General features: G+C 40.7%; 2 protein-coding genes across 8 annotated transcripts in view; one reads left to right on the top strand and one right to left on the bottom strand.

The window, feature by feature from the left end:
* gatb (glutamyl-tRNA(Gln) amidotransferase, subunit B) overlaps nucleotides 1-1,184 on the top strand; it is a 71,812-nt gene extending 70,628 nt beyond the window's left edge. For 3 of the 4 annotated variants that reach the window (XM_043699751.1, XM_043699738.1, XM_043699762.1), the window contains one exon: nucleotides 267-1,184. In XM_043699751.1, coding sequence (XP_043555686.1) covers nucleotides 267-392 — 126 coding nt within the window. In that variant the 3' untranslated portion in view covers nucleotides 393-1,184. The remainder of the gene's footprint in view (nucleotides 1-266) is intronic. The other variant, XM_043699747.1, reaches the window with a different exon arrangement.
* Nucleotides 1,185-1,760: 576 nt separating this feature from the next.
* The window catches only part of fhip1aa (FHF complex subunit HOOK interacting protein 1Aa), a 195,130-nt gene continuing 178,524 nt past the window's right edge, over nucleotides 1,761-18,366 (bottom strand). For all 4 annotated transcript variants that reach the window (XM_043699724.1, XM_043699704.1, XM_043699695.1 and 1 more), the window contains 5 exons: nucleotides 14,941-15,143; nucleotides 12,788-13,864; nucleotides 11,714-11,892; nucleotides 5,441-5,582; nucleotides 1,761-2,451 (listed from right to left, as the gene is read on the bottom strand). In XM_043699724.1, the coding sequence (XP_043555659.1) occupies nucleotides 2,222-2,451; nucleotides 5,441-5,582; nucleotides 11,714-11,892; nucleotides 12,788-13,864; nucleotides 14,941-15,143 (1,831 nt within the window). In that variant the 3' untranslated portion in view covers nucleotides 1,761-2,221. The remainder of the gene's footprint in view (nucleotides 2,452-5,440; nucleotides 5,583-11,713; nucleotides 11,893-12,787; nucleotides 13,865-14,940; nucleotides 15,144-18,366) is intronic.

Below are 18,366 nucleotides of genomic sequence, written 5' to 3'. Positions count from 1 at the left end.
CCAAGATTTGTTAGGAAGAAGTGATGTAATTATAGTGTGCATTAACGATTCAGTGTTTCTATTCAAAATTAAAATATAAAATAAACTGATCAGTGTCCACACTCGATTAAATAATGTAATGATTAACATCCCTTAGGGGTTTTATTAAACAGATGCACAATTCATATTGATTTTTTGAGCTAAACTTTTCTTTGTAATTTGTTAGGTTCCTCTGCATCATTCAAAGATAGATTGCGCTTCATCCATTCTTTTCACTTATTTCCTAGGTTTCTGAAATACAACAAGGAAATTGGAAAGTGTTAAATAAGCTTATTGGCCAGGTTCAGAGAGCAACACATGGCCGGGCTGCTCCTACTGTGGTGAAATTTATTTTGGAAAAGAAACTGTCCTGAAAGAATGGAAATCAAGGCAAAGTAGAACTGTTTTAATTCAACCATTACAGGAAACCAATCAGTATTGAAATTGAATTTTTGCCTTAATCTGGTAGAATAACTTTGATAGAATTTTGAGACATTTTATTGTCCACAGGAGTCTGCTGTTTGAGTCTTCATTTTCTAAAAAGTGTTTATTCATATTAAAATGTATTCTACTGGTTGCCTACAGCACTTACATAATTCTGTCTCAGTAAAATGAACATTAAAGAATTACTTAGATTGCAAGTGATCTATCTGAATTGTGAAATGATCATGTAAAGTACAACTTATACTAAATGTAATTGATTGAAACCATGATCCAACAGGATAATTCAGTAACAACTTAAACATGTATGAACAATGGCTGTCATTTTGTGTTCTTTACTGATCAAATTTATATGCAGTAGATTGAGTTGACTGTCAACTTCTGTTCAGATATGGGTCTGTGATTTCTGTATTGAAAACATGTATAAGCTGTGTTATACTGCATATATATTGTAGATGGTGACAATGCTGTTATGGAGCATCATTCCGTCACAAACCTAAAACTTTATGTCGATGTATGCTATTTTCAGTAATTTCTATTTATGAACTTTAATTGGTTGAGTTTGATTTGCAAATTGACACTCCTTTTGTCATATGAATGTTCAATATCCATTAAACATTGACTCATAGAATTGCAATTAATGGAAACTGCAACTTCTTCTGGCAATAGATTGCAGTGGAATGATAGAAATGCTGTTACCTATTAAAAAATAAATTATTCAAGTACTCATGTTACAGTGAAAGATTCTTAACTGCAACATTTCACATAAAAAGGTAACAACAATAACATTAAAAATTTATTTCTAGCTTTGATGTATATCTCAAATAAAAACCATTCAGAACCCATTTTAAGAGAACTTTAATGCTTGGAATTAAATTGCTGCAGTAGACAAAGTGAGCAACTCCCAAGTAAACTAGCCTAACATAGTATCCTGCACTGAGTCACAAACTATATTTTACTGAATGTTCTGACAATTTAATAAGTTATCTTACTCTTCAGGATGAACTTATAAATACCATTAACCCTCAAATCCTGCATAGTAGTTTCACAACACAATGTTAAATTTAGAAATCTGATTTTACAATTCCTATTGATGGTGCAAAAAATTCAACACAACAGTAAAACCACAATTATGGTTTTTTTCCCCTATTGCCAGCATTGACTGTACATATACAAACAGCTTAACAGTATATAAAACAATTTGTCATCTCCATAAGCAAACAATTTCACTGCTTTACTACTTTTCTGCAGTTGTCACATTCACATTCTGGTCACTACACCAGACACATTTGAGATTTCATAATGTTTAAAAACCTTTTTCATTAGCAAAAGTGGCAGAAATTTTCAGTCCTCATTCATTTAATCTTTGGTACTATTCGCAGCCAACCTTTATAGAATGAATATCATCAGACATTTAAAGATCAGACCCAAATGTTCACATCTAAACTTCACAAAATACCAGAAGTGTTTGTAATTTATATGTACTCAAAAATACAATATATATTTAATTAAATTTTTGTCCGCATTCATACATGGTAGCTTGCATAGTGAGACAATTTTACTCGTGTGTTTTTTATGACAATAAGGCTGCTGCGTTTAAACATCAACATTTCCTAAAAGTTTCAAGCCTCAAAATGAGACAAAATTGTTCCACTCTCTCTCTTACTGTAATTAAGGCCTGGGAGAAATACATTATTACTTTGGAAAAGATTTAAGTAGACTGCATCAATTGCATTAAAACACTTCTTCAAACTTGTAACAATTACTCTTCACATTCCTCCAGTGGAATGTGAGATAAAATGGAATGTTCCTGTGCAATGGCTGCAAGTTCCTTAAGAAATTCTGTGAAGATGACAGCTGCATTGATTGAGTTTTTCACAGGCGAGGGAACCCAAGGAGCCACTGGCTTACTTAAAGGTGGGTGCTGTGCATTTTGAGTACTGCCTTGAGGCTTGTGTCCATTATCTGCAATACTTTGATTGTGCTTAATTTCTGCAAGATAATTTCCAGGAAAGAAAAAGAATTACTAATCATGTATATATTTTTCCTGTAATACAATTTATGCTTTTACTCAGTCAGCACATGGTTTATTCCATGAAGTTTTCTTCTAAATCCTTATTTGCTCAGTCCTCACAGAAAGGCAGAATATGGAGACTAAAAAACCTTTTAAACATTTAAACTATATGAGTGATCTGATCTGACATGTGCACAAGGCACTTTTCTGAATTCATAATTCAGTTCTCTTTTGCTGCCCATTGCAGAGATCTTGAACCATTTTTTGATGTGGAGTTACGTTTTTTGTCTACCTTCATGTTCCTATCTCAGCTAAAAGCTCTGAAGGATTAGAGTTTCATAGGCATCAATATCTCATATTTAAAGAACAGCCATTTGAGCAAGTCTGAATTGTAGGTGTCCAAAAGCTATTTGAACATTGGATAGACATTACTGAACCAGTACTGTCCTCTCACAACCACCTTGTGCGGGCTAATTACTTTCTTCAATGAACCTGATGGTGGACTTAATTGGCATGTTAAGGTTTGATATCATCAATTGTTTACTTATTCACTGAACAAGGAATAAAGAAGCAGCCCATTACACAATATGGCCAGGATTCACTTCAGTCAAATTGTTGGAAACTCCAAGTCAGGCGGTATTTGTGGAGAGAACGGATGAGTTAATGGAAAATTGTCATTAGTGTCAAGCTGCGAAATTATCCATTCCACTGAAGTCAATCTAACCACTACAAAAAGTGATGTAGAGCTCAGAGATCATACTCAACACCATTAAATGATTTTGCTGTTTTTTTTAAAACCAGGGAAGTGGAACAGGGGCACATGACACTGAAAGATGAAATGAACAATGAGGCAAGTGCATTTAAAATAAAAGAAGGGTTGTATTGAATGAATTAATCAGAACTCCAGTCCAAATGGATTGCACGATACCTTTTTAAAAGGGTCTTAGGGAAGAGATAACAGGCATTACTATACATATTTAATCATGTTAGAAAAATGTGTGTAGATACAACTGAAAGATAGTTTATATAATTCAAACACTTACGGAATCTGGATATACCCAGGGAATTACAGAAAACCGTTTTAGCATCGATTGTCAGAAAAATAATAGAATTCATAAAAGGAAAGAGTATCTAGAAACAAAATATATAATAAAGAATAGTATGGATTTCAAAATGTATAAACCTTGCATGAAAAATCTTGTGTTTTTTTGAGGAGGTAACAGAGTAGTCAATGATCATACAGTACAGGGGTGATCTCTCAAAGCCAGCATTCCCCAGCACTGAAGCTGTGCTGGGTTGGGTGGTGTCAACGGTAGTTTGGAGTGCAGGAATTAACAGGCACACAGGTGGCCAAGCTATGGGGCTGGCTAGTTAATTATTTTTGTTTGTTCATGGGATGTGTGTTAGTATCTATGTCAGCATTTATCACCCATCCCAAGAGAGCCCATGACAAGGTAGTGAACTGCTTTCTTGAATCACTTAAGTCCATGTCATGTAGGCATGCAGCACTTTTGGGGAAGGAGTCTAAGATTTTGATCCACTAACACTGAAATAGGCAATATTACAGGAAGGTTCCTGATTTACGTAAGTGCGACTAAGGAAAGCAATCCCTTACTGTGGTGTATTAATCATTTTAAAGATTTGATACAAACATTTCATCATACATACTGATGGCTATTTTATATTGTCCTAATGAGCCTTGCTTAGTTGTTGCACTGTATCTGGTGGCACAGTGGTCCAGTGCTTAGCACAGCTGCCTGAGCATCAAGGACCCAGATTCAATTCCAATTCTTGTGTAGTTTGCACGTTCTCCAAGTGTCTGTGTGGGTTTTCTCCCATAGTCCAAAGATATGCAGGTTCAGTGGATTGGCAATGGGAAATTGTCCATAGAATCCACTAACGTGCAGGCTAGGTGAATTAGTCATGAGAAATGCAGGGTTACAGGGATAGGGAAGGAAAGTAGATCTGGGTGGGATGTTCTAAGGGTCATTGTTAACATGGTGGGCTGAATGGCCTTCTTCCACACTGTAGAAATTCTATGATCTTGTAGATGGGTGTCCCTGTCAACTGCTCTCCCTATGCATGTAGTGGAGAGAGTAAGTAAAAGGTGTTAGGTGCGGTGCCAATCAAGATGTGGTGTTTTATCCTGGATGTGTCAAGCTGCTTGAGTGTTGTTAGAGCTGCACTCATCCAGACAAGAAAGAAGTATTCCATTACACTCCTTTCTTGTGCCTTGTAAATAATGAACAGGCTCCAAAGAATCAGGTCATTCGTTATTTGCCACCGAATTGTCAGCCTCTGATTAGTCCTTGGTGCTACTGTATTTATATGGTTGGTGCCGATCAGTTTCTGGTCATTGGCAACCACCAAGATGTTGATCGTGGAGGATTCAGCATGGTTAATGCCATTGAAGTTCAAGTGGCAATTGCTGGACATGGTCATTATCTGTTATTTGTGTAATGTTGCATTTGGGTAGGGACTGCTTCCAGATCTGAATCATAGCAAATGCCGATGGTTCATAATGAAACTTAGTCCATGCTTTCAGTCAACCTGGGTCTGAAGGCCAGGTAAATTAGGGAATTTGTTGTATTTTTAAAACTCTTTATAACTTTTGTGACAACCCTGGAAACAGTGAAGCACAATAAGTATTACCTTATGTAAAATAAGGTTTCCGGGATTCGTTTTAGTCAAGCAATTTTTTTGTTGGGGATGGGGATTTCCATATTTGATTTCTTGATTTGGCCTTGATTTTTTAATCTATTTGGTCTCACTCAGGGGACTGCAAAGCAGCATTTTATGAATCTTGATGCCTCAGGCACATTATTGTTTGGGACAGGCTTAAAAGTACAATTTACAGGGGTACAGGGAAGTATAACTCTTTCAGGCACAATGGATCAAATAGTGGCATCTTATGGCTGTTAGATTGCACAAAAATTGGATGAATGTTTCAAAATAATGTTAAAATACCTTCGCCTGTCAAGACCCCTTTGTGCAAAGTGGAGATCTCTACCCGAGAGAGCAAATATTTGCGTGTTTCAGTCAGGTATGAAGAAAAGTTTTCTCTTGTAGAAGCAAACTGTTCAATTGCATTTTTTACAGATGCCAGCACCTGTGTAAACACAAACAATAATTATCATACTGCCTCTCATTTAATTTAAACAATGGAATTACTTGACCTGAGCAACCCTTTTTCAACTTATTTTACTAGCGTCATAGAAATCGTTTCCAAACTCATATCCAATTCAGAATTAGTATGATTTCGAAACATCAGTAAGATAAGCCAATTTAATGTTCCGGCTAATGCCCGAAACACCAATTCGTCTGCTCCTCGGATGCAGCCTGACCTGCTGTGCTTTTTCAGTGCCACATTTTTCAACTCTGACCTCTAGCAACTGCAGTCCTCACTTTTTCCAGTTTAATGTTTTGCAAAATTGACATGATAATACAGCAATATATTACCTTGATCGTATTGAACAGACTTTTTTTTCTCAGCTATTTATTTTCCAAAGAAAATAATCAAATAGTACAAATCACTGTGGCACAGTTCCATACAGATCACGGTATTCACAATGCTGATTAATCTTGCCCTGTTAGCTGAGCTCAGCAGGGACAGCAAGGTTGAAACTCCACATGCCCTCAGAGTCTTCAGCTTGGAAGATGAAAAATGATTATTCCCTCTGGAGTCAGCCAGCTAGTGACCTGTGCTGTGAATGTGTGTGTAGAGGAGTTTGAACTTCGATGGGCAGACCATGCCAACAATTAGAAGCTGGCATTAAAGGACGATATACATGGGGAGCTGCACACCAAGATTGGAAGCCTGGTAAAGGAGAATGATGGCTATTCTATATCTAAATAATCAATGACTACAGATTTGGACAAAGATGTTATAATATCGTTCACTATTTTGGTATCTGCATTTCTCTTTTTCAACTAAAACTTTTGAAAGTTAGAGTTCTACGTTTATGAGGTATTAAGATAGAAAACAATTTCCTCATATTTTATTCACATATTTTAATAGCTGTTAAGGTCACACCAAGCACATCAAATATGTTTTTGTTGTGTAATGAAACAACAACATTTACACAAACATGGCTCAGACATTGCAAATCTACGCGACTCCAGCACTGACAATTAGATTTCTTAATGTCACTGTGTTCACAGTGCACAACAGAACATTAATAAAGACTGAATAATAAATACAACAAAATAACCTTTTTTGTGCTAAGGTGGAGACTGGTTTACCTTCAAAACGCCCACATACTTCTGTAACACTGATTTATCACCAGGTCTGCTACACTGGAGCTCAGCTCTCCAGCTAACAACATTCCTCAAACACACACATGTTCAGCAACAGGGAGGACACCTCACCAGCACCTTGTAAAAGAACTGTCAACTATTTTCAAATGTGTTGCTAGCTGATTTATATTAGCACCTGCTGAGATTGTGCAAGTGGCTGCTGTTTCAGAATTGTTTGTAACTGCTAAAGTGTGTACCCAAAGTCTTTGACACAGCTTCATGAGATAGTTCGTGCCTCGGTGGTCAGTTCAACGTTAAGCATTGCTTGGTGCGGCTCAGCAACATCGTGCTCAAAGCAGCTTCTGTTCCATTGGCTGGAAAAGAAGAAGTGTGAGAGAAGGTGCTGGCCTCTGTTTACTCTGGGCCATTTTCTCAATCAGCTCAGCTTTCCGTCTGACTCAATTTATCCAATGCCCTTCCAAACTGTTGGTCTCCAGGGTCTACAGTTGTCACTGATAATCATTCAAGATGAGATCTCACTTGCTGGTGTTTCTGATCCAGAAATACGCATGTTCAAATGACCAAGTGGACCACAGTGTTTCATGCAGTGGCTCGCTTCCTAAAAGGGCGATTAAATATGAGCACAAAATGCTCACCTTGCCAGCAAAGTTCACTGCCTATGAAAGAAAAATAAAGCCTTTGGATACACATTCATCATCCAGCCGATGATTTGGCCAAGTCAATGCAAATATCATTGACTTAATATATGAGAAGAAATTACTACAAAAAGGCACCAGATGGATCGGTAAAGGAGGCAGCTCCAGAGAGTCAGGCAAGTTGTTTGCTGTCAAATTCCCAGCCCCTCATTTACTCTTGTAGTCATAGTTCTGTTTGGTCACCTCTGGTCTGGCACAGAACAGGAATGGCCTCACTCTCTGCTTCCTTAAAAAATATTCCATTCTCTCAGTTTCTCCACCTCCATCGCATCTGTTCTGATGATGCCAAGTTTGACAAGGAGACCTCTGAAATGTTCACCTTCTTCCTCAACTGAGGATTCCCCATCAGTGTGGTTGTCAGGGCCCTCAACCATATCTGACTCATCTCCCACATTTCAGCTGTCACTCCACTCTCTTCCCTCCCACACAGCAATAGGGTCCCCCTTGTCCTCACCTCACATCGCACCAGCATCCACATCCATAGGATTGTTAGCTGCCATTTCCACCACCTCCAGAGGGGTGCCACTATCACACACATATTCCCTTGCCCTCCCTCATCAGCCTTCCACAGGGACTGTTCCCTCCGGTCCACACTGGTCCATTCCTTCTTCACTCTCAACATGTCATCACACCCCACGGCACCATCCCATGCAATTACAGAAGGTATAATATCTGCTTATTTAATTCCTCCCTTCTCACTATCCAAGGCCCCAGACACACCTTCCAGGTGAAGCAGCAAATCACCTACACTTCAGTCAATCTAGTCTATTACCTGCCCAATTGGTTCTCTCTCTGGCTGAATTCCACCTACTGTTTACTTGTCCCTCCTCCCCAACATATATACCAACCTTTTCCTAGCTACAATTAATTCTGAAAAAGGCCCACTGGATCCCAATTGTTAACTCTTTTCTGCCAGACATGCTGAGTTTCTCCAGCAATTTGCATTTTCATGGATGAAAGGGGCATCTCTGGCAGAGCTGGTGCCAGTTAGGCTCAGGGTTGAGTGCTGGTTGGCTGCAAAGCTGGACACCATGACATGAAAGAGCAGGATGTCACTGGGCACAAAGTGGGGCAGCAGAAACTTCAAAACGTGGTGACACTGCATGCAGAGCAGAGCACCGGTGGGATCAAAGCAGTGGCACCGTGCTCTGGGATACACAATAGGCTCAGACAGGTAGGTCTGAGAGTTGAGAGTTTTTCCAGATTGCTCTTCCTGCATTTGCAATACAGCCACTGGATGCACACTACAAACAACTGCCCTTTCTCTTTCATGTATCAGTGCTGGGGTGGCTCCATTACTTTTCTATTGAGCCCAAACCGACCTTTTGTTACTTGGTTTCCAGGCAAAGGTCTCCGGGCTGAATCTGATGTTTATTTTAAGCTCAGTGTCAGTTGTGCGGATGTTTTGGAGGGATTTTCACCACAGTGAGAGGTCCAGTGAGATCTCTCACAATACCTCAACAAACTTGCCCCTTTAATTACTTAGTGGGCATCTAAAGTACCTCTCTCAGCAGATTCCAGACCCATCTCACCATACATCGTCTGGGAACGACACCAAGGCCAGAATATTCTGTAATTCACTGGCAAACCTGGCATCACCACCATCTTTATAAGCCCATGTGCACTTGGAAAAGCACCGTCAGTCCAGAGCTGCCTTGCATGGCTCGTGGTATTTTAACTGGAAGTGGCAGATATGGGAAACGGGTGCCCCACTTTGTGGGCAGGGACCCGGAGCTCCTGCTGGACAGGGTGGTGTAGACCCAGGATGTCCTCTTCCTTCAGCACTAACAGTGGGGGGCAGGGTGCACAACACCAGAGCATGTCAGTCTAGTCGGAGGCTGGCACCCAGGTTCAGTTTCAGCCATCTTGGGGAATGTGCATTAATGTAGGAAGGTCAATGCCCTTCTCTGCACCAGCTTCTCTCCGCTACCTCACACTCACCCTCTCTACTCTACTGTACCCACCTCCCACTGAGGCTCAAGCTGTACCAGTCTCACTCGTGCCTGCAACATCTTCTCTCAGTCGCTCTCATACATCCCCAACCTGATACTAGGACCCTACCGTCCCTGTGCCCTGCCAACTTGGTCTTTTGCAGAAACCTCCCCACTCACAACAACAGTACCAGCCGTGCCAACCACTTTCATCTCCCTTAATATCGCTCCACGTCTCATTCCAGGAGGAAGAAAGTGCCTGACAGGGAAGAAAAATTAAAAGGTGTAGGGCTGCTCAACATTTATCTCCTCAACCCATCTTCAGAGAGTATCCTGACTCTGACCACTCCGTGTGGCTGTTTGGCCCTGGACTGGTATCAGAGGCTACCCTTGACTTTCTGCGCCAGGACCTCCTGAGGAGAAAGTGAGATTATAGATGCTGGAGATCAGAGTCAAGGGTGTGTTGCTGGAAAGACACAGCAGGTCAGGCAGCATCCGAGGAGCTGGAGAATCGGCGTTTCGGGCATAAGGCCTTCATGACATTACTGAGTGGCATACAAACTCGAGGGGCTGAATGGCCTACTCCTGCTTCTAACTCAAATACTTGTAAAGCCTCAGCACATTGTCAGCAGATATTCCATACTGGGGAGTCACCTGAATAGAACCATCTCACCATAACATGGCTGAGGTTTTAAGTGACCAGTGACGAGATAATGAAGTGTTTGTTAATGCTAGCGTTATTGGAGGAACCAGAAAGGATAATTAGCTCATTACAGTGCATCCAATCCTCCTCTAGCTCAATGGGATTTTGTATCTATGTGTTCTTGCTTTGTCTTAAACCATAATATTAAGATATAACACATTCTTAAATCTTTTCCAAAAAGGAAAATCTACATTCTCAAACTGCAACACGTTGATTTTCCTAAACTTTGCAGTAAGCACAGAGGATGCATCAGGGAAAAGTCAGAGACAGTCAATTTCTGGATTTCGCACACTTTTATACGGCCCTGGGCATTTCTGAGACATGCAAATCTTAGTCTGCACTTGCGCTAGTCTCAGGTCTGTGAGATCTATTTAAATAAGGCAACAACAAATGTTCTCAAAACAGATAAATGCAGATATTGCTGGAGAAACTCAGCGGATCTGGCAGCATCTGTGGACAGAAAGCAGAGTTAATGTTTCGAGTCCAGTGACCCCTGGAAGGGTCCTCATCCTAACCTAAGGAGGGTCAGGATTCTTAGGTTAGGATGAGCACTCTTCCAGGGGTCACTGGACCCGAAATATTAACTCTGCTTTCTGTCCATTGATGCTGCCAGACCCACCGAGTTTCTCCAGCAATTCCTATTTTTGAATGTTCCAGATCTCCACTATCCACGGTTCTTTGTTTTGTTTTAGTGCATGTTCTGGTTTTCTGCATCATTGCCCCTAAGCGCCCAGAAACCACTGAGAATCTGAGAGGGCTCACAAAAGTAGACCCAAGGATCACTGAATAGTGGACAATCAGGCCCCTATTCCTCTGTTTCAGAGCGATACACAGCTGAAGGTCTGGAAAACCTGAAACTTGTATTTTCCCTTTGTCGCTGCTGACGACCTCGCACAGAAGGCAGTCACATGTCCAGGATTGGCCATGGACCATGTAAATTTAAATGGGCTTAGAGTAGGAAACCCCATTACCACTGGTCTAGAAAAAGAGCAGCTCAAAGAAAAACTAGTCAGCAATAATCAAAAATCGCTGATTTAAACAAAAATGAAATGAATTTTCAGAATTAAAATAATCAAAACATTAAAAGAATTCATTAAAACACCAGCAGAAAAAACACAGGAATGTAGCCTGAATCATATAAAAGCTCCTGTAAATGACAGGCTCCATCTATTAAATGGAACTAGTAAACAGAATATATTTTAAGTACAGCAAACTTTTTATTAACCAGCACCTATGGGACCAGGAGTGTGCCAGCTGATCAATATTAAAATACACACTAAGTATTCGAAACATAAAGTAAGGGGTATACACATCACTTTACACTACACTTTATACTTATATTTTATTTACAGCATAAATTACTTAAATATAATGCCACTTTGTCTTAAATAAAACTTACTGACAGAGAGCCTTCTCACTCACCCCTCAACTGACTGCGTGGACATCAGAGAGATTGCAATAATACAGTAAACATCTGGTATTCCAGGTTCATAATGTTTGCTGGTTTATCGTTAGTGCTGGTTCATAAGGTGCCAGTTAAAACTACATTTGCTATACAAGATAAGGTCAACTTACAATTTGCTCATTTTTAAAGTCTGCTATTTAAAGCTGTGAAGTGCTGGGACTTGTTGGAGTGTGGTCAATCTCATTGTACCTGATAGAGGGAGCGAACACTGGGCTGGAAGACCATGTTCGTATTGAGCAAGAATGAACGGAGAAGGGGTTGCGGGTAACACGCCAGTCGAGCAACAATCCCAGTAAGCAACAAGTTAACGTGCAATTCATTTTCAAGCATGTTCTCCAGCTTTGACAATAAAACGCTGATGAATGGTCCTGTAAACAGAAAGGACAAGTGAGTCAGGAAAGGAGTTGCAGCAAAAGGTGAAGCTGCTGCCTTGACCATCAGTGACACCAATTATATTTCCCACATTGTCTGATTGTACTGTTTTTAACTCCCTCGGTAACATCATCCCATTTACTATAACCTTCAAGGTTTTTAGAAATGGGATAGTTGAGCATGGCACAAGAGGTGTCCTCTGCCCTTGGAACAGATCCTTAGCAGAAATCAACACGCACGAGGGAGGAAAAGACAAGCTTAGAGGAAGCAATGAATTGTCTGCATCTAAATCAATAAGGAGGAGTGATTTTAAAAATAATGTTTTGTAAGTAATGCAAACTTCATGCTTGCAATAGCTCCGAACTGTGCTGAATTAATTGATCTCAACCAGGGTCTACAATTGGTTTCAACGATGCCAGCTTCAGGAAAGGGAAAAGCTAACTGATGTACGATTTCTACAGTTTACATTTTAGCCACGTTGATATATGTTCCCTATCCAGTAGTTTTTTTGTGTATTTTCTGTACATGTGCATGACATTTAATGTTCTAGGTCCCCAGAGCCTAAGTACCTTCTGGCTTGCATGGTTTTTACTTCATCACCATTTGGAACAGACCTGTTCCATTCTCTTAAATCAAAATTAGATGGCTTTATATTTGCCTACATTGGAATCCATTTACCAGTTTTGTTCATTCAAATAATCTATCAATATCTCTGTACAATCCACAGGGGTTACAATACTGCCTGTGCTTCAGACACACATTTGGAAATGTGGTTTGCTATCCCATTGTCAAAGCTTAGCTAAGTGTTTTTTTAATTCAGTTATTGTAACACAAAAAACAAAATAATTCCTATATTTATACTTATTCCTATATATAACTTTTATAACATGCCTGTGAATGGAGCTCCATGTATTCGAGCAGGATTACTGGAATACATCAGGTGCACTTTGGGACCAAATGGAAATGTTACACTGTCGGTAAGTGGGGGCTCAATGAATTTCTCAAAATCATCATCTTCTTCTGTGGGAGTGCTTGGTTCAGACAAATTCTGCTTCGGTGCCGCTGAATCTCCAGGATTAGTGTTTAGCTTTGCGAGGAGATCCTGATACTGGGAAAGAAAATCATCAGCCTCCAGATTCATGGTATGCTGGTTGGAGCACTTGGCTTCAGTGTTTGGTAGACACAGACCATCCTCCTGTTTCTTCTCGATTTGTGCAGGCCCCTGTCCCGAATACTCCATTTCCATGCCCTGCTCAGATCTGTCACTCACTGAGGTGTCCTTCTCTGCAGCTGTGCTCTTTGCCATGCTCCACAGTATTCGATTGGCAGGCCCATTGCATGTCTGCGTTTTCGGATCGATGCTTTTCACAGACGTTGATTTTCTGACATTTTTTGAATTGTTTTCAACAATATCCTGAGCATCGTTTTCTGCACACAATCTATAAACCATGACGTCATCGTGGAAATCTGACTCCTCGATGTAAGAGCCTCTTATGAGCATTAATGCACTTTTCTTCATCTCCTGAATGTGTTTGGGAGGATCGACCGGTTGTATACGGTTCCCAGTTTCTTCATTAGGCATAAAAGGTAAATATGGCTGCAAGGGGTCTTCCTCAGAGCCTGGAGACATTCCGGTGTCATAGCTGTTATCCCATTCCAAGTCCAGTTGCATCTTTTCCCTGGTGGAACTGGACTTCAACCTAGTCCTCCTGATGACAGAGTTGTGCTGGCCTTTAGCTGACTTCCTGCTGCTGGGTTTGCTGGAATCCTCTGGCAAAACGGGGCCAACAATTTCAGCATCTGGAGTTTCCCCATCGTAAGGTGCAGACCATGCTCTGCAGTTTCTCGTACAGGTGATGATGTTGACCCGAGCCTCCCACAGGTACTGCAGGTAACTGATATCCAGAGGTTTCTGGAGTCTCTTCCAATCCCCTACAATTCGTGTGCATGACACCATTCCTTCAGAACCTGAGAGAAGGAGGGAAAAAGTTAATACAATGGAGAATGTTTAGTGAGATCGAAGGTGCACAGTGTACACATAAAACAATAGGTTTGGTTCTTCCCCCAAAATATTCTCTTCACCTTTCTGAGGAGAAATGGACAGTACAGCGCTAGGTATCAGGCACCCTCTGCCACTTGAATAGTGTACAAGTTTAGACAGTTTCCAATGTTATACATATGTCCAATGCCAAAGGGGATGACACACAACTTTATCTCAAAACTTCAGATGCCTCTGAAAGTTTTTGTTAAGCTGACCATTAGAAGACATGAAGACAAGCCCCAAGACAAATGGCTTCCTAATAACTTAAAATGCTCAAAGAAAAGCTATCAACTTTCAATGCTGTGTTTCTTCAACGTACAAGAGAATCCTGAAACACACTGTAAATTGCTGGCTAGCTTAAACCTTCTGTGGTACACTCTCCAAGCCTGAACCACTGCCCTGTAATTGACCTGCAATCAAGATTATTGTCTTTACTACTATAGCCATTACTTCAGAAGAATAAGGCATGGATCTTCTGCAGATAAGAGGGTGGTGGTAAAGGAACATTTTGACACTTTAAAAAGGAAGTTATAATAGGAGAACAAAGATAATAGCAGAACTGATTGTAAAATAAACAGAAACAGGGTTAAAGGAAGTTTAAATCACTAACAATGAGGAGAGAGTGGTGGACTAGAGAGATTCTGGGAACACTCTGCTAGCCATATACAATGGATACTGTTAGGCTCAGAAACTAAACAAATATATGCTCCAGCCAATCTAAACTAGATACTGCATCTCTCCATTAATGCACCAATTCAATCTTATCTGAGTCACCTAGAACTTGAAGGACAATATTTTTTTCCTGGGAGATAGAAGAAATGACTATTATCAATTATCACTTCTCTATGGCCATTTACGTTATTTTCCTCTTCTACATACTGGAAGATGGATAGTGATCTCTGTAAAGAACACTATCATTTCTGGAAATAGATGAAATGTTATTCCACAGATTTTGTATTGTAGAAGACTGAATAGAAAAATACACCAAAAACAAATCTCATACCTGCAGTCGCAGTATGGGACAGATCGGTGACTTTAGACTCCGAGAACTCATCGCCCTCATGTTCCCCCTGGGTCATCGGAATACCGGAATTACAGCAGGCTGGAGTTAAGGCAAGCAGCTTGGCAGCAGACACTGAGTAGCAATCTCTTTCCCTCACTGCTCCACGCTGGCTCAGCATCATGTGATTGCATGGTATTAGATATCTGTAACAGCAAGCTCTCTAATTAGTCATGTCAGGATGATTATAAATTAGCTGTGAAACCTGGTGGTTACACCCTATTTAAGCTACCTGTAATGCACTTTTATACAAATTTTGCCTCCAATGCCAACAGTTTCAGAAGAGATAAACTTGCAGGTGAATTTATTCAAAACTCTCAGCACTGAAGGGAGCAAAACACTCTCAGAATGAAATGTCACTCCCTGTCCGGTGTATTGTACCCAAAAGTGCAGCAAATAGAACTAGCTTGCAGTTTCAGTGGTTGCTTTCGATTTCCCATCCTGGATCATGGGCAGATGATATTTAATCAACAAAGCACTTCTATCTGAAGCAAGGTTTTTCAGTTACACCCTGAACCAGTGCAATCACTCAATTAACTTGAAAGGGTTCAGAAAAGATTTACAAGGATGTTGCCAGGGTTGGAGGATCTGAGCTACAGGAAGAGGCTGAACAGGCTGGGGCTGTTTTCCCTGGAGCGTCAGAGGCTGAGGGGTGACCTTATAGAGGTTTACAAAATTATGAGGGGCATGGATAGGGTAAATAGGCAAAGTCTTTTCTCTGGGGTCGGGGAGTCCAGAACTTGAGGGCATAGGTTTAGGGTGAGAGGAGAAAGATATAAAAGAGACCTAAGGGGCAACTTTTTCACACGGAGGGTTATATGTGTATGGAATGAGCTGCCAGAGGATGTGGTGGAGGCTGGTACAAATGCAACATTTAAGAGGCATTTGGATGGGTATATGAATAGGAAGGGTTTGGAGGGATATGGGCCGGGTGCTAGCAGGTGGGACTGGATTAGGTTGGGATATCTGGTCAGCATGGACGGATTGGACCGAAGGGTCTGTTTCCATGCTGTACATCTCTATGACTCTTAAGTGTAAAGAGAAGGAAGGTAAAAAGACCCTTGGTACCCAATAGGGGGAGCGTCTCTAGCTCCACCTTTGTTCTCTTACACTCGTCATTTTATTTTGTATCCTGTTTGTTTCTTTCATCATCCCGAAACTGAAACTTCTCAGGACAAGCGCAAAATCAGCTGTCAATTTCAGAGTAGTTATATTTCAAAAAAGTTTCAACGGTGCTGGTTCTTTAAACTGTTCAAAGACATCAAAAATTACAAGAGATTTCATATCCTCAATGTTGAAGAACTGGTTAATTGTTCACAACTTAAAGAGAATAAAACTGCTTCTTTGTATAAGCAAATGGTACTCCGTTCATGTCATTTTTATAAAAAGGAGAGCTTGTAAAGATGCAAGGATCTGACAACAATAGACTAACTGCTCAAAGGTGGGCATTGGTTTCAAGTGATTGTCCAAGCTCAATCCTTAAACGTACTGAGCTTGTTATAAGTTTATTCATTTTTCTGGGATCAGTGATTGGAGAGGTGATGTGCCAGGAACGTGTATTACTGGCTCCTATAGGTGGAATGACTTTGCAGTCTTTCCATGTCTCTTTTTCCTCAGGCAGCTGAGGAAATTTGGCATGATGGCGAATACCCTTGCCAACTTTTATAGATATGCCATTGAGAGCATTGTGTCTGGATGTATCACTACCTGGTATGGCAACTGTACCATTCAAGGTCGGAGACGGTTACAGAGAGTGGTGAACTCGGCCCGGACAATCACAAAGGCCAACCTCCCATCTACAGAATCCATCTACCAGGCCCGCTGTCAAGGGAAGGCCACCAGCATTCTTAAAGATCCATCCCACCCTGGCAATGTTTTTCTCCAACCTCTACCATTGGTGAGAAGGTACAGAAGCCTAAACACACACACCAGCCGGTTTCAAAACAGTTTCCACCCTACTGTTATTAGAATACTGAATGGCCTCTCAAACTCTTAACATTCGCCTGTACCTGTGTTTTTGTTGTTGCTGCTGTTTACCTATTATTTACTGTCTATGCTACTTAACTCTGTGACCTGCCTGTATTGCTCGCAAGACAAAGCTTTTCACTGTGCCTTGGTACACGTGACAATAAATTCAATTTCATTCAAATACAAAGTGACACAGTTGGCATCATGGTTCACTAGTGTGAATAGTTGCAATTTTCAATGGCTGCCATTTCCCACTGGAAACATTCAGGGTAGCTGATGCCCAAGGAGACATTTGGTGTCTTCAAAGGCTCTGGCACCAGGTCATTTACTTTGGATGATGTTGGTTTTGAATTTGTAAAGTGAATGGGTTTGAAAAGTATGCTTCTTCTACTGCCACATGGAATGGTACATAACAATTTTAAACATGGATTGCATGGTATTAGGGGATTGCAGAAACACTCTCTTCACTACATTGTCTTTTAACCAAAATGAGAAAACATGTGAAACCAAAGCATGGTTTTCTGCTATTAACACACAACTCAAACTTTCTAACGAACTATGACAAAGATGAATTTTAGAATTAATATCCAATTTAGTTGAAACTCTTACTATTGATTCCTGATGTTGCACTGCAACCAGACGGAATGATGGAATTTTAAATCAGCGCACAATAAAGATGGCCAATGCATGATATTACAGTCACTGCTTTGTTTGACAACTGCTGCCAATAAATGTAACAATTTAAAGACCAAAACCTCTTTGGGGAAGATGTGAAATTATGGGAAGTTTTTAAAAGCCTGTTTTCAGACCTGAAATTGGTGATGCAATGGAGCAACATGCCCAAAGCCAGGCATCCATCTGAATAAGGGCACTGGAATCCACTGGAATGGTTTTGACAAGCTACCAACACTGATCCAGCCCTAAAGCCAGCTCACCAGTTTATTGATGCCCTCTTACGGGCCGTGGAGGTGAGCAGCCAATGAGTTACTATTCCTCCTGTGTGTGCAAGAGCTGGGACTGTAAGGGGAAATGAACAAACTGACCACAGCAGCATGGTACTGGGAGCCATTTATGCAAAGAGAAGAGATGAATTCATGTAATAGGGGATAGTATAGTCAAGGGAATGGACACTGTTAGAACATAGAAAGTAGAATATAGAAAAATACAGCGCAGTACAGGCCCTTTGGCCCTCGATGTTGCGCCGATCCAAGCCCACCTAACCTACACTAGCCCACTATCCTCCATATGCCTATCCAATGCCCGTTTAAATGCCCATAAAGAGGGAGAGTCCACCACTGCTACTGGCAGGGCATTCCATGAACTCACGACTCGTTGAGTAAAGAATCTACCCCTAACATCTGTCCTATACCTACTACCCCTTAATTTAAAGCTATGCCCCCT

The sequence above is a fragment of the Chiloscyllium plagiosum genome, chromosome 1, assembly GCF_004010195.1.
Source record: "Chiloscyllium plagiosum isolate BGI_BamShark_2017 chromosome 1, ASM401019v2, whole genome shotgun sequence".
Taxonomy (NCBI): domain Eukaryota; kingdom Metazoa; phylum Chordata; class Chondrichthyes; order Orectolobiformes; family Hemiscylliidae; genus Chiloscyllium; species Chiloscyllium plagiosum.
Note: the sequence above shows the minus strand (reverse complement) of the source record. Positions and strands in the feature narration are given on the sequence as shown.